Below are 16,583 nucleotides of genomic sequence, written 5' to 3' on the forward strand. Positions count from 1 at the left end.
GCCAACTAAACGTCAAAACCTGAACATCCCGTCTGAACAGAGAAACATAATGCTGCTCGTAGTAATTACAAGAATTGGTACTCGTCAGCATTCTAGACGGCAATGGAAAATAATTTCAAAGAATTGGTGAGTAAAATTATTATATAGGGTAAAATTAGGTTAATTTGAAATTATTTACAATTTGGAACAGATTTTCTCACTATTTCAGATGATCAAAGAGAAAACAAAGACCGTAAAAAAGAATAAGAAAAAGACGTTTAAGAAGAAAAAGAACAGATTTCTTTCTTTTGAATCTCTAAAACACTGAAAAAATCTCAAATGTCCCAAATTGTAAATGGTTCCAAATTACCTCATCCTACCTTACACTAATCGTAACGAAAAGAATTATTTTCTTGAATATAATTCAGGCATTATCAAAAAATTGAACACTTAAGAAAATTTTCAAGGAATTCGTTTTGGAAACAAGAAAAATAACTTGCTGACATTTTTTTTTAAATTAACACTTGCTTGGTTTGATTTAGAAATTAAAAACAACAAAATTGATAAGAACAATTTTAATACTGATAATTTGAATAATTCTGTGAGATTTATGTGAAACTATTGAAAAAAAAGAGATTACTGATTTTTTTTTAATAATCACGTTCACGTTTGATGTTAACTTTTTAGATTTGAAAATTTTTTAATTGACATTTTTTTTACTTTTTTACATATCAAATGACTTAGTAAGTAAATAATATTTTTGGACCTAAAACAAATATTGCAAAAAATAAAAAAAAACCAAGACTTGAAATTTTTATGCATTTGTAATAGGGTAAATGTCCTAATTCAAAACCATTTCCAGACGCTTTAAATTTGACAGAAGATTCAACACATTAAGTTCATATTTTTTTGAAGAAAATTACATAAATTTGCTCCTTGACTCTTCTAGAATGTTACTGTATGGTTATTATTATTAATCGTATCGAGATATTGTATTACAAGGTAATCATTTGTTACAATGTCCATACCCCGTGTTGGAAGAATCTGCAAAGTCCAAGGCTAAGTCCATTGTAGACCGCCTAGGAGCGCCTTCCCCCGCTGTGTGGATGCTTCTTCCATGCTCCCGGAGTTGTTGGGCGTAAGCGGTGCATTATATTACGTTATTAACATATGAAAATTGTCTAAATTAGACATTCAGATTTGCACCGGGCAGGACTCGAACTCACAACAGTAAGTCGAGCCGGGGAATCGATCCGCCCAAGAGCCAACGGTCTTACCTATTGCACCACTGATTCCCCACTGTATAGAGAAAATTCTTTAGATATAATTTGAAAACATCATAAATACAAGAAAAATACGCGAGCGTAAAATGCTTCTATTGGAAACATATTAATCCAAAAGGGACAAGGGAAAGTTTCTAATTGGAGACAAACAGTGTTAGTGAAACCGTGATGAAAGGTTTCCCAAATCTTGTTGAGTTGCTCTTGAGTGTAGGATTTGTTCTTATTCCTGATCTTCTTTCTTTCCTATCTAATGCAATAAGAAAATCTATCCAAAAAAACATATCTCCGGGGGTTTCCAATTGAAGCATTTGCAGACACTTCAGAAAAAAAACCTTTTTGTTCACGAAATAGGTAATTATTTCATTTGAAAACTTCACGTACCGTTAACAATAAAGATTAGCACTTAATTTAACTAAAATTAGCCAGAAATATGACATAAATGTTAAACTAAACGAATAAACAACAGTCACCTCATTGTATTTTTCGTTGGAAAACATGGTCGATCGATGAAATATTCGACGGTGAAATGCTACACTTTTAAGTTTTCTGAGAAATTAACAAATTAAAATTTGTGAATATGAATGGATTTTCACTTTATTTGGAGCAAAAGTGACTAAATAATGAAACTGTGGTATAGAAAATATATAAATACAGTAATTTAGTGCTGTATTTACCATGAAATCAGTGATATTTCCTTTTGGAGTTGCGAAAAATTTCCACTTAGAGCAGGTTTTGAATTAGCTTAATTTACCATAGTCTTAAAGAAGTTCTCTTTAAACGTTCAAAAGTCAAGGAAATTCGAGCAAACAAAGTTCAAAAAAAAAAAAAAATAAAATTTCGAACTCCTTTTTAAAATAATTCCACAGTTGTTTTTACTTTTAAGAATATTTTGGATGAGGCAAATGCGAATCAGGTATTCGTTTTAACTCTTTCGTCTCTTTTGGGACTCTGAGTACCCAAAGCAGCATATGAATATTCAGTGAAAAACAATGTTTTTTAATTATTCAGGACTGATAAAATTCCGATTCTTGTGGATAATTACTAACTATAAGGATGTCCAAATATAAGATATGTTTTGTAGGACCTCAATTAATTCCTGAGCTTAGATATTTTTGATTAAAAAATGGCGCATTTGTCTTGCAGCATATGCTGCGGTCCGGAAAGAGTTAAAGTTTTCCAAAGCTTTTTCCACCGACATTTTTTTTAATCAAAAATGATCATTGATTGTAAAATGTATCAGAGGAATGCATGGGATAAAAAATATGTAATGAAAACCCATTTCATGGGGTACTCAATTGGCCAAGTAGTAGAGCACTTGCTCTATGATGCAGGTGTCTCGGGTTCGAATCTCCGAGGCGGATTGCATCCAGAGCTTCACTGCACTTGATTCCACAGGCATAGGACTAACAACCTCATTCCGTATAAAAAAAAATTAATAATGCATGTCTAGAAATCCCCTTGCAGGAAGGCCCAGTTCCTTCATGGAATGTTGTGCCAGCATTTTTATTTTTATTATTATTAAATGCGATTCAGGTATTCGTTTTAAAGTTTTCCACAGCTTTTTCCACCAACATTTTTTTTTCAATAAAAAATTATCATTGAGGGTAAAATGTATCAGGGAAATGCATGGGATAAAAAATCTGCATTGAAAACCTATTTCGTCACATAAACAAAAAGTCTAGAACGCTAATTTTTAATATAGTAATGCCCCAGATTTTTGAGAATCTCTGCAATACAAAATTTTTGAAAATTACTCGACAAGCACAATTCATTTCGGGAAGAAAATGATTTGAAAATGATTGTAGAGAGGTAAAATTATTGTGAGAATGTAAACAGTGGAGGCACAACGTTCGATAAAGGAACAAGGCGTTCTCTCAATCACGATTTTCGGGTTATTCATTATTTTTTCAAGGATAGGATTGGGATTGTCAGTCCCATTCCCGCAGAAAACAAGTACAGTGAGACTTACCATATGCAATTTGAACGCCTTTAACCCCAGAAAAATTCCTGATGACCTAAAGAGAATTCAAACTCAGGACACTTGCATCATATTGTGAGTATTGTGTCACTTTAATAATTTTGCGGCTGTCCTACGAAAATATGCTGATTAGCACTTTCTCCACTTTCTCGAATTTTATGGGAACTCGTAAAAAATAAAATAACCGTTCTATTAGATTTCGTCCCAGGTTTTCATAATAAATGGCTTTTAAATTACTCGCAAAGTCCAGAATTTTCAATTTTCCTTTAAGTTTTCAAAGAAAGTAAATTGATTGAAAATCAATGCAATTTGAAATACTCCCATTAATTAAAAAATATATAACTTTAAGGTTTTCGTGAGATTTTTCATTTAACAATTGCCATAATATATTTTTTAAATTGTTTTTTTTTTAAATTATCTCTTCCACAACCTTTTGGAAAGATCTTCTTAAGATATATTTTGACTAATGAGTAATACATAAAATGATCCTTAGTAAAACCACAGACGTTAAATTAAAAAACAGAAATTATTTGTCCATAAAATTTAACATTTCCGTTTTCTTATTCTAATCAACATAGAAGCAACGACGCAAAAAATAACACATTTGCAAGGTTTAGGATTCTCTTGGATTCAAACAATTCTGAGCGAATCGGGATTTTTTAGTTTTTTTTCAAGTCTCATATTATGTATTGCAATAATATTTTTTAAGAAATTGCAAAAAAGACACAATTTTTCTTTTTTAAAAAAAGAAGAAAGTTTTAGGATTCTCTTGGATTCAAACAATTCTGAACGAATCCGGATTTTTTAGTTATTTTTTCAAGTCTCATATTATATACCGTAGAATTTTTTTTATGTTTCTCGTGAAAAATCTATATAAAGCAATCACAAGTGGCTTAGCAAACAAAAACACCGAGAAGTTTTAATTTTTATCTGAACGAAATAGTTCTATGAGAATTCCTAACGGATTATTTATCAATATACTATTCTAAATTTATAGAGAAATCTATTCTTGGTCAGACGGGAGCAGCGCCTCTAGTGGCTTCACGCAGAAAATTGTGTCTAAAAGAGAGATTTGAGAGTGCTGCCCGGAAAAACAATTTTCCTCACCAATATCCTATTTAAATCCTGACTTCTAGACATCCACAAGATGATTAAAGTAGTTACCAAAGATACAGGTGAGAGAATCTTTGTAATTCCATTAAAATATAATAAGAAAATGAATTTTCACGTATTTTCCTTTAGGAAAAGTTCTATTAAAAAAAATCATTTTGCCATCCAGAACACTTCAGGGTAAATTCTAATCGATTATTGTGCATTATATAATATTTTCCAGATAACCGAGTAGATCTCGATAAGCCACTTTGGGATCAAAGTACATTTTTGGGAAGATTTAAGCACTTTGCATGGATCACAGACTCACGGACGTGTCTAACATCCACGACGGAATTGAATAAGGCCAAAGCCTTGATAGAAGATTACAGGTCAGTCCATAATAAGAAAATTAATTTTTTTTTGGTCTTTTTCTAAAGGCCTCAGGCAAATATTCCGTGAATGCGAATGCCGTGTTAAAGCTAAATTTAAGTGCGAGAAGATGGGAATTGTCATAAGAAAAGAGCAACGCATTCCTGAGTTGATGGGAAACTTAGTTTTCTTTTTTTTATTGTTTTGTTACAGAGATGGAAAGGAGCCAAAAGGAACAACGAGGGAAGAAGTGATATATGCAAGGAAACTGTATGAAAGTGCTTTTCATCCTGATTCTGGGGAATTGCAGAATGTCTTTGGTCGGATGAGTTTTCAAGTTCCTGGAGGAATGCTGCTAACCGGTGCAATGCTCCAGTTTTATCGGTAAGTTTAAATATTCCAAAATTATTAAGATTTTGCCTACAATTTCAATTTGATACAAACCATTTATTTTTTCTCAAAGTACAATTTATTTTTTGGCTTGAAATCTGTTTACACTATTCAACACGATTTTTGGCACGTGGATTTTATATATAGTATAATAGTATGTTTGGTAGAGTCGAGCCTCCCGATTAAGAAGTTGATCTTGATTTCGCTCACACATGTCATAAGACTTCTAATTTTTTTTTCTTTGTCTTTTATCATTTATTACTTCAGTTCTAGTGTACCTAGTGTACAGAACTTAATGAATAGATATCCATTTGAAAAGTGAGAAGTTGTGCTTCAAATTTGTTGAATTATACAAGAAGTTTTAAAAAATTCCATTGAGAGCAAAAGGCAAAGTTAACTATAATAATTTTTTTAGAGTACCCCTAAGCGAGTTTTTAAAGGGGAAAACTTTTAGGCTTGTTCTCTGATTAATACTACACGGAGAGGATTTTTGAATAAAAATCTGTGCCAGTTTTCATATAAAATTATTTTACTCAAATTGAATAAAATGAGTATAACCGGCTTTAGGCGATGCACTGCACGCCCTTTATAACTCAATGAATCACTTCACGATTTTTTTAAAGATATAGCTCGTTATCATATAGATGTCGAATCATGGGCGTACCCAGCTAGGGGCAGGGGGGGGCAGCTGCCCCCCCCTAGAAGCGTCAAAGAAGACAAAAACAAATGAGAAATAAAAAAAATATATTTGGTCAACAAAAAAATTAAGTTTGATCAGTAAAAAAAAAATCTTTTCAAAAATTTTTTTTTTTAATAAAATTTTTTAATAATTTTTAAAGCTTAAATTTTCAATGCAACAAATTGACAACTTTTTTTTGGCACACGGATCTCACATGGTACGTTTGGTGGAGTCAAGTCCCCTTATCAAGAATCTTAGTTTTTCTCCTATACGTCACAATTTTCTTTAATTAATTTTTTTTTGTTTTTGCTGTTTTGTCTCAAATTATCAATTATTCCTCCGGTTTGAACTTTGATCTGTTGAGGGGCTATGCGGGTGAAAATGGCTGAAAATAGCATATTTTCTAACTTTTTTCTCAACATAATAAAAATGCTATTTAATTCAAGCTCCTAGAAATATAAAAACATAACATTTAAACTATATTTTTTGATATTTTTATTAAAAAAAAAAAAAAAATTCGGCCGTAAGGACTAGATTATCGGAGACGTTTACTGAAAAAACTTACTTTTCGTTAGTAACGATTACTCAGAGTAGCTTCATTTGACCCAAAAACCAATTATTTCCTGTTAACAGATGAGTTAAACCCGTACTTAAACTTGAGGACTTTGAAAAAAAAGATTAAATTGGGTTTTTGGGAAAATTTAATACAAAAAACGATTTTCGGCGTTTTTGCATCACGTTTCGTCTTGCAAAATGAATTGTTATCAAAGCAACAAAAAATCTATAGTTCAAGTTATTTTAACCAATTCATCTTCTAATAGGAAATAATTTTTTTTACGTTCGTTAGATTAATCTACTCTAAGTAATCGTGACTACCGAAAAGTAAGTTTTCTTCAAAAAGACGTTTCCAAATATTAGGTGCCAATCGTGCCAATTTCCAAGGGCTAAAGTTTTAAAATTGTTAATTGAAAATTTGAAAAAATGTAGTTCAAAAATGTTGTATTTTTACACAGTTAAGAGCTTAAATTGAAATAATTTTATTACGTTGACAAAATTGAAAGAAAACATGCTGTTTTTAGGCTGCGTGATCCATGTAACCCCTTAAGGGGTTACGTGGGTCTAACAGTCTAAAAACAGCATATTTTTCTCTAATATTTTTGCAACATAATGAAAAGTTTATGTAATTCGAGCTCTTAGACATATAAAAGTACAATATTTAAAGTGTACGGTCTGAAGTTTTCTTTTAAAAATTCAGCTATAGGGATATGATTTTCGGAATTCGGAGATCTTTTAAAAAAAAATACTTTTCGATGGACAAGATTTCTTGAAATAAGTTCATCCGAAATTCAAAAACTAAATATTTCCTGCTAGCCAATGAGTTAAACCAGTCCTTAATCATTATCATTTTCAACCGCTTGTCCCGATTGGGGTCGCGTTCATGAACGAAGAATTTTGGAAAAAAATGAAACTTGAATTTTTGGAAGAATATTCTACAAGAATAGTATTTTTGAAGTATTTTACACCACGTTTCATCTTATAGAATAAGTTATAAGTTTTAATCAAGTAAACATAAAATTCCTCGTGCGTGGACTAGTTTAATTCATCACTTAACAGAAAATATTTGCATTGTTAATATCTGATAACATGGCCCAATGGCTGAATTTTGAAAATTTTTGAAATAAAATTCAGAAAATATTGTTTAAATGTTGTTCTTTTTATGCCTAAGAACTTGAATTAACTATTTTTCTAAATTTTATCTAAATTTGCGCGTTTATTATCATCAGAATAAAGATAGGTGTAATAGTAAAAATGCACTGTGTTCTACGGATCGGAAGGGACTTAATCAAGTGTTTCACGGATAGTTGGCTTTATAGATTAAATATGAACTAAAAGGAATGTTTTACTTACTGTAGTAATTTGGTAAAAAATAGCGAATAATTTTTAAAAATTAATTTTATTTTTGGCCAATAATATGGGAGAAAATGTACTGATCCGAGGAACACTTACGATCGTTCCATACCAATACCTACAAATTGGGCATAGGTTAATCTATAATAAAAAGTAGGACCAGCTTGTATTTATAGATACTTTATCCCATTTTATTTCTTCTGTTTTTTTTTAAATAAAAATTATGTACCCCCCCCCCCCCTGCCAACAAAATTTGAGATTTAGCCCCCCCCTAACTGAAATCCTGGGTACGCCCTTGTGTCGAATTACGTGGGGCTCACCAAAAAATCAGGAGAGATATTTTCTTCCTATTGTAAAAGAACATTTTTTATAGCGGTCCTCAGTGGTTGGTCATCTAAAAGAAAAGTTCAACATGTACTCACTAAAAGAAACCCTTAGATTCGAGCTTTTCACAGATCATGAAAATTTATTTTTATAATCCCTAGCACTGTACTTCATTATCTTTATCATCATTTTCAACCGCTTATCGATCCTCCGCCACTCCAGAAAGATGTTCAGGTTCGATCCCAAAGGGTTCCAAGGCAAGATTCTAAATTTGATTCAGCCGAGGTCGACGCCTCCTCAGAATGTCTTGCATAACTTTTCTGGGGAATCTTTTCTGTACTCCATCACTAAACTTTACTGTAACTTCATCACTAAACACTATCCACTACAGTTTTAGGTCAAAAAAGTCATTCTGACCTTAGGACTCAAATAGACTCTAGAATAGTCTTATGGCGTCTACACACTAGAGAAATTTATGTCCATGAAGCAAATTCCATACGATTGTGGGAAAAACTCTTAAATATTGACATAAATTTCTCTAGTGTGTAGACGTAGAGGCCATTATGGGAATATGCCCTAGACACACTTACGACTTAAGCCGAGAGACGACTTAGTGGAAAATGATGGAAATTAAGTTTGACCATCATGTTGAATATAATTACGCTAAGCCGTCTCTTGGCTAATCCTCAGATCTGGAAAGGCCCTTACGTGCGTCACGCAGACTAAAAGAAACAATACTCCTTGACATTTTTTTAACATAATAAAAATCTATATTTAATTCGAGCTCTTAAACAAATAAAAATAGAACATTTAAACTTATTTTCTGAAATTTTCAACTAAAAATTTTAAAAATTCAGCCATTGAGACCTGTTTTTTGGAGACGGTTTTTGAAAAAAAAAGGAGTGGAAAGGCGTCCCAAGATTTGCGAAATGCTCGAACTCGTGACTTAGATGCTATACCTCAAAAGTACTTTCGCATTATTTACCGTTTACCAGTATTCAACTAATTTGAATCGATTCATAAATCACTCATCCACAAAATAGTTTAAAAGAGTAATAAAAATTATATTCGAACAAAAATTACTTATCGGTAAATAACCGGTTCATTACCGGTTCACAACCGTTTTGAACCGACTAAATCACTCAAAATATTTCCCAAAATACACTGATGCACTGAGGGAGTAATTTAATTGATTTTCGTATAAAAATTTGTTATCGGATATGAACCGGTTCATTACCAATTCAAAACCGATTGGAACAGGTTCAGTTTTGTCGGAAATTCCAAGATCTTTCCAACGAGCCCAAACATGACCCCATTCGCTTGATAAATGCGCCCTCTAGTGTATTTTTAATTTTTTGATCTTGAAAACCCGTTATAGGAATGATTCAACGGTATTTTCGTCCAAGGACGAAATGTTCGCCTGGATAATCTCTATAACATATCCAAAAATGAAAAAAAAATCGCACGACGCGTTTTCGAGCAATCCCGAAAAACATGGTTTTGGAGGGGAAGGGGAGGGGTGGGGAGAAAATGAGGGGCATGTTAACGATCCTTTGGTCAACTTTTGGGGGGTCCTCCGAAGGTCCCAAGTCGCTATCTCTAACCGTTTGGCCTCTAGAGCTGTCGACAGCCGGACGGACAGACGGACAAACAGCGTGACGCCAAAAAACTCGAAACTTCAGATTTCCAAAATTCTACCAAAATACGACTCCTTGAGGGGTAAGAAGTCGAAAAATATATATAACTCAAAATCCAGGGATTATACTGCTCTCTCCATGGAGTTCGAGCAGTAAAACATACTAGGTAATGGGGAATGGGGAGTCTTTTAAGTGAGGTTAAATCGGTTTAAATAAATTATGAACCAATAAACAGTAAGTGATACGAAAGTACTTTTGAGGTAATTCGGCTCCTTTAACATCGGGCTACTTTTTAATTCGGGCAGCAGTTAATTTTGAAAAAAGTGTGTTGACAATTTTCAAGTTCGATTATGAATATTCTCAAATTTACCATATTTTGTCTCAGTTATGATGTGATTTTGCATTATTAAGGGGCTTTCATGAAATTTACAATTAATGTGAGTATGTAAACTTAATAATGAGTATCCAGGTAAACAAAACATCGTTGCATTTCAAACAATGTGATGCCCGAATTGCTCTCTTTTTCGGGTGAAATTTCGGTCCCAAATGCCCGAATTTGAGAGAGTCTACTGTACTTTATTAATTTAAGTTGTGAAAAAAATATCAGCTGAAGTACATTGCTTGCTTGATAACGATTACAGCATACTTATTGAGAATCACCCGTAAAAATTGATTAAAATACTTTAAGAATTGCCGTTTTAATAGTAATGTACAAAAAGACCAAAAGCATTTGATGGCACCGAACTGCAAGTGTTGCTGGTATAAGTTTAGCTTGCGAAAGCCTTAAACATAACTTAGCGAGGTATTTAAATATTGCGTTCACATGCCATGAGAAAAAAAAATCAAAAAGAAGAAAAATGAGTAGGAGAGCTGACTGAAAACAGACAAAAAATCAAAAATCTAGTTCTGAAATTTTGTTTGTTTCACCCATATATCACTTTTCTGCCAGTCCATCCAAATCCTTGATATTTTGGTTTTAAATAAAAACAATTGTATAATTTCACGAATTTGATTCAAAATAACTGAATGGCGTCCCCCAACTTCAGCTCTAAATCGAATTTGCATACATTCCGAGTTAGCTCACGTTAAGAATCTCACCTACATAAGCCGGTTAGGATTATCTGTCCCTTTTAGTTTACATTTTAAGTCAAAGTGTTACTTACTGATTTCAGGCAACATCCAGATTATTCTCAAGGAAGGTAAAAAAGGCTTCCTTATGACCACCAATCGCGCTGTCCTTTCTCGATCGTGCCAAAATACTACGACAGATCAAATCGTTTTAATAACATTTTATACTTTTTAATAATGTTGGGAACTTCTCTATATTTATACTTAAGTGAGAAACTACTAAATAGCAGAATATGCCCCCTATTGTCACCGTCTTATGTTATTAAACGTTTAGGGGGATGTGGACCAACTTTGAATTGGGGCTGTTTTCTCCTATTTTTAAATGGAATTGAGCCTTATCATGACGTAATTTATCTTCGCAAATGATTTGCGGAGCTAAATTATATCATGATGAGGTCCAATTTTATTTAAAAGTAGGAGAAGAAAGCCCAATTTCAAAGCCGTTCGAATTCAAAGGTGTCCCTATTTGACCTTTTCTGAAAATCATTTGCCGACATCTTGCTTCTGTTTCTCTCCAGAAGTATTTGTACTATATGTAAAAGGACAGAATAGACCACCTCGAAAATCAAATTGTAGTGCATATCTCAGTTTTCTAAATTTTTACTGGAAATTGTGGATCAGATTTGACGAATAGTATAATTCAAAACGTGCTCTAAAATTGGAATTTTTGCGGCTCTTAAGCCAAATAACGATTTTTTGCTAATAATAAAGATGGTCCTAATTTTTTATTTATAGATATTTTCAATTTAGAAACCTTATTATTTGATTTCTTGCCCTTCAGATAAATCGAAAATTCATTTATATTGTTAAATTTTCACTAAAAAAATATTCCATTTTTTATAAAAACTTATAAAAAAGTGTGATTATGAAACAAAAAGCATTAGACTCTTGCAAAATAGATACTAAATTAAGTGATATAACATAATTGTGTGATGATGTGCATAAGAGTATTCACAAATTATATTTCTATTGCTATATTTTTGTGATTCTCATAGCACAACATCAGCTGTTGTCTTTTGGCAGTGGGCCAACCAATCGTTCAATGCCCTGGTGAATTACACAAATAGGAATGCAAATTCACCGATGTCAGTGAATCAGATGCTGTTAGCCTATGTGACAGCCACGACAAGTGCGCTGGTCACGGCTATCGGATGCAAAAGTATGTGGCAAAAGCGTGCTGGTCCTTTCATCCAGCGATACGTTCCATTTGCCGCTGTTGCGGCCGCTAATTGCGTCAACATCCCACTTATGCGACAAAACGAACTACTCCGGGGCATTGAGGTCAGTGATGAGAACGGAAATGTTGTGGGCAGGAGTCGTGTGGCTGCTGTCAAAGGTATCTCTCAGGTGGTCTTTTCACGGATCACAATGGCAGCTCCTGGCATGCTCATTCTTCCGGTTATTATGGAACAACTGGAAAAATTGGCGTGGTTCAAACGAATGCACATCCTTCATGCACCCTTCCAGACAATTGCCGTGGGATGCTTCCTTTCCTTCATGGTACCCACGGCATGTGCCCTATTTCCTCAAAAATGGTAAGTCCACATTTTATTTATTTTATTTTCAATTTATTATTAATGTTTTATTAGAGAGATAACAATCCGGCACATAATTCTTTTTTTTTCTATAAATTCCGAATATTGCAACAGTTCTCTCAAAGTGAGTACAATTGAACGATTCGAGGAGGACTTATTCAAAGAAATTCAACAAAATACAAAAGGAAATACACCTCAAATGGTGTATTTTAATAAAGGACTTTAAGAGAAACAACATTCATATGTGAGTCAAATAGTGCGATAACATTCTCAAGTCACATTTCTATATTAACGTACCTCTAAGAAATGCTATGAGTTACACACATTGAAGGCTGCTTTAAGTCACAAAAAATACAACAAAAATTGGAAGCGACAATAATCAATTTTAGGATACTACACAGATTAGTTTTGTTTTTAATAATTAGGGTTTGAATTTGAATCTTTATAAGGATGTGATTATTTTAGATTTTTGTGATAAATTATGTTCAATTAACCCATTATAGCCATCTAAATTATGTAGAACATTTAAAAAAAAATACTCATGATTGCCAATTGTAACTAAAAGAATACACAAAGTATGTATATCGATGGCTCTATTCTATTCCCCAATATCCTTACTTATTCTTACTTTTGATAGTTTTATTGGCCTAGACAAACTTACGACGCTTACGACTTAAGCTGAGATACGGCTTAACGTAATTATAATCAAAATAATGATAAGACTACATTTTCATCAGTTTCTGACTAATTCGTCTCTAGGTTTAAGCCTAGAAACGGCTTAGTGGAAAACTGATCACATCATTATTTTAATTATAATCACGTTAACTCTTTCGCCGAGAGAATTAAGCCGTCTCTCGGCTTAACTCTTTCGCGTCCCACTTTTATTCAGCAAGTGAATTCATGTAAAATTGAGTTTTTCCTAATGCTTTATGATCAAATGTAATAGTTCTGAGAGAAAAAAAAAATTTCCATTGCGTGAAAACTCGGAAAAACCCCGGGTCATATATGACCCTATTGTTCTCAAGGGAAGTGTACATACCATTTTCAAAATCTATATCACGGGCTTTCTGAGAGTTTTTTTGCTTGAAGTTGTTAATTTGGCCAAATCCATGGCAAATTGGATTGTCTTGATGAACACTGTACTCCTGATGCTCAAGGAATCTTCTTGCTAATCCCTTGAACAGTCACTGTCACAATATTTTGAGTGGTATTTGGCAAAAATAAACTTATCTACTCTAGATATTTATTCACACACAATACAATTGCACAATATGAGACGCTTGCAGAATACTCTCTAAAATATTGCAAAATATGTTATAATTCATCTGATATAAGATGAAATGTCCAGGAGCAAGATTACCCACCTGCATTTCACAAAGAAAAACAATGTCCCAACTACATTTCGATATAGGTTTGGGACGAAAACACTGTTACCCTTGCCGACAATAGGGTCATATATGACCCGGAAAATTCTACATGCTTTTCTGGAAAATTGAGAGTAGTTTATTACATCAAAATATGCAATATACAATCTTTGAGTATTCTATTTTGTATTTCTAAAGAACTTTTTGCTGAATAAAATAAATGAATATAAAAAATTTTGAAAAGGAAAAGTCATTTCACAAAGTTCGAAATTAGTGATTTTTGATCTGAAATATTTTCTTTTCCTGAATATCTGGAGTGTTGAGAAAATTAGCCAAGAATCTTACATTCTTCTATTATGATGTCGTGCACAAACCGATAGATTTCAATTAATGTAAATAGTCAACAAAAAAAATGTTTTTTCCCGGGGTCATATATGACCCTAATGACGCGAAAGAGTTAAGTCGTAAAGGTGTCTAAGGCATTAACTCTGAAAAATATGTTACTCCTGACGTCGTGATCCTGACACTGACTGAGTTCTATAATTATTCGAAATTTATTGATCATTTGATCTTTTAATGACTACAATTAATTAGGAATTAAAATAAAATAGGTAATTTAGAACAACTGGGTTATTATTATGAATAACGCAATTTAAACAATAAATTAATTGATAATTAGGAGATTACTGTTTCACTAAAAGATTCAATAAGTGATTAAATTGACTACTCACTGTCCCATGAGGGTAAGAATCTTCTTAATTTCGTTTACAATTTTTTGACTGCATGAGTTTTTCAATTTCTGATGCAAAGAAATATGTTGAAAAAAAGAATTAATTCATAAAGTTTCGGACATTATTATCAAATTTACTTCCCCAGAAACTTCCTCAAAATTTCCCGATCTTTCTCATTTTCGATGAATAGGGGAGACCAAGGATGTTCGAAAAATTTTCCGTTTTTCGATTTTGAAATTTTGCAAAACTTGAAAAAAATTATATGGCTCTGAAAATAGATAAATTTTCTTGAAAAAAAGTATAAATAGATAGAAGAATGAATAATAAATAGATAAATTTTCTTGAAAAAAGAAAATTTAATCTGTCGTTCTGTACTTAAGATCAAAAAAGAATTAGAAAAAAGGGATGCTCGGGCGGAACGGAACACGGTTTTCCGGCATAATTTGGTATATTCTGGTAGTCAGAATCATCAGCACCGGGCCAAGTACTTCTTCGGGACAATATCATCTGTGGATTACACTCTAAATCCCTTCAATTTTCTTTGCAAAGCTGTTTCATCATCACCATTTTCCATCCGGGAGACTATGGTCATCCTAATATAAGAGCATTGGCCTCACTTGCTTTTCTTCTGTAACTTTTGCTTTATCACAGACAGGGTTTGGGTAATGTTCTAGATCATACTTGTGAATATTTACCAGTTTACCGGAAGGCTTCTTTGAATTCTGCTTCAGGAGCAGTGTGCCTTAATCTGATCCAAGCTGCATCAGTTCTTGAGTAAGCCCCAATGGTTCAAATTCTCTTCTTCAGAAAGCAGAGCGATAAAAAATTAAAATGGACAGATAAACTTAGATTAGTTTATTGTAGCTGAGATTCTTAACGTGAGCAAACTCGGATTGCTCGCAAACTCAATTTTTAACTAAATATGAGAGGTATTACACAGCAATTTGGAATCAAATTTCTTAAAAATTTCAAACTTTTTATTTCAATAAAAATATCTAGGATGTAAATTAAGTGATAGAAAAATGATACTGTAATATAGACCAGAATCTCCTCTATAATTTTGACGTAAAACTTGATCTTATCGGTTACTCAGTTCAACTAATAGAATTCAACACACTCTAGCTCTTGGTAAATAACGTCACTCAATTTCAATTCAATTGTCCTTACGAATTTGTGATTTTACGTAACAAGTTTTCGTCAAATTATGTCCATTAATGTAATATAAATCTAAATACAACTAACTTGCAAAATTTTGAAGTACTGCCACTTTTACAACTTTAGGGGAACGTAGGCATGACTCGCACAGAGTGTACCTTCAAACGATGCAAATTTTCTCTTTGTTTGCAAAGAGCTGACTTACCATTTCTCATCTCGTCTCATGAGCTTAATAATTATCTATGTTATGGCTAAGAAATGACGAACTATGCCTTTGCAAACAAAGAGAAAATTTGCATTGTTTGAAGGTTCATTCTGTGCGAACCATGCCAACATTCCCCTACACTTTTTCATTTATTTTTTTAAACAAAATATCACTGAAAAGTATTACACATTCACTTACCTTGCTTTTCCCCTTCATCATAAACACATAGATTGTATGTCCACAGTTGTCGCTTATAAAGAGCAATGTTGGTTGGGACTTTTGGTGTGGAGAAGGCTTTCTGCAAGTCAAATGTTAATGTTTTTACCTCATTATGGGGAAGTGGGGTACCTTTGAATGTGGGGTAGCTTTGAAATTGAGATTTTTCTCCTACGTTTAAATAGAACTGAGCCATAACATAATGTTATTTAGCTTCTCAATCTGTTTGTACAGGTAAATTACATTATGATACGGCTCAATTCCATTTAAATATAGGAGAAAAATCGCAATTTCAAAGGTGCCCTACTTTCAAAGGTGCCCCACTTCCCCCTACCAGCTTTCTTTAGATCCTCGCGGAATTCAGTATGCACTCTTTTGGCAATTTTCTGATGCTCATCTCTCTTTTCTTTCTCGATTTGTCTTTATTCGATATCATCTTTGGCAGCTCCAATTGAGTGTTTCAGCACGTCACATGTCTTACAAGTATCAATGTGTAAGGCAGCGGAGTTTGTTCCTGATCGACTCCTTATCAGTGGCACGCTGCAATTCTCTTCTAATTCGTACGTCAGCGTATAATGTCGCATAGATGGTTAAAAGGTTAATGTAATGG

At 33.0% G+C, this 16,583-nt stretch overlaps 1 protein-coding gene across 2 annotated transcripts; it reads left to right on the plus strand.

Annotated features, from left to right (window-relative positions):
* The first annotated feature begins 22 nt into the window (after positions 1-22).
* On the plus strand, positions 23-14,479 carry LOC129801341 (sideroflexin-2). 2 transcript variants are annotated; one of them, XM_055846278.1, is made up of 6 exons: positions 23-126; positions 4,238-4,415; positions 4,574-4,721; positions 4,915-5,085; positions 11,763-12,302; positions 12,417-14,479. In XM_055846278.1, exons 2-6 carry the CDS (start codon positions 4,388-4,390, stop codon positions 12,526-12,528), a joined length of 999 nt encoding a protein of 332 aa, XP_055702253.1. In that variant the 5' UTR covers positions 23-126; positions 4,238-4,387; the 3' UTR covers positions 12,529-14,479. The 2 variants fall into 2 exon arrangements, with proteins under 2 accessions (XP_055702253.1, XP_055702254.1); XM_055846279.1 differs by having other exon boundaries at positions 4,258-4,415.
* The last annotated feature ends 2,104 nt before the right edge of the window (positions 14,480-16,583 follow it).

Source organism: Phlebotomus papatasi, chromosome 2 (assembly GCF_024763615.1).
Source record: "Phlebotomus papatasi isolate M1 chromosome 2, Ppap_2.1, whole genome shotgun sequence".
In the NCBI taxonomy this organism is placed as follows: domain Eukaryota; kingdom Metazoa; phylum Arthropoda; class Insecta; order Diptera; family Psychodidae; genus Phlebotomus; species Phlebotomus papatasi.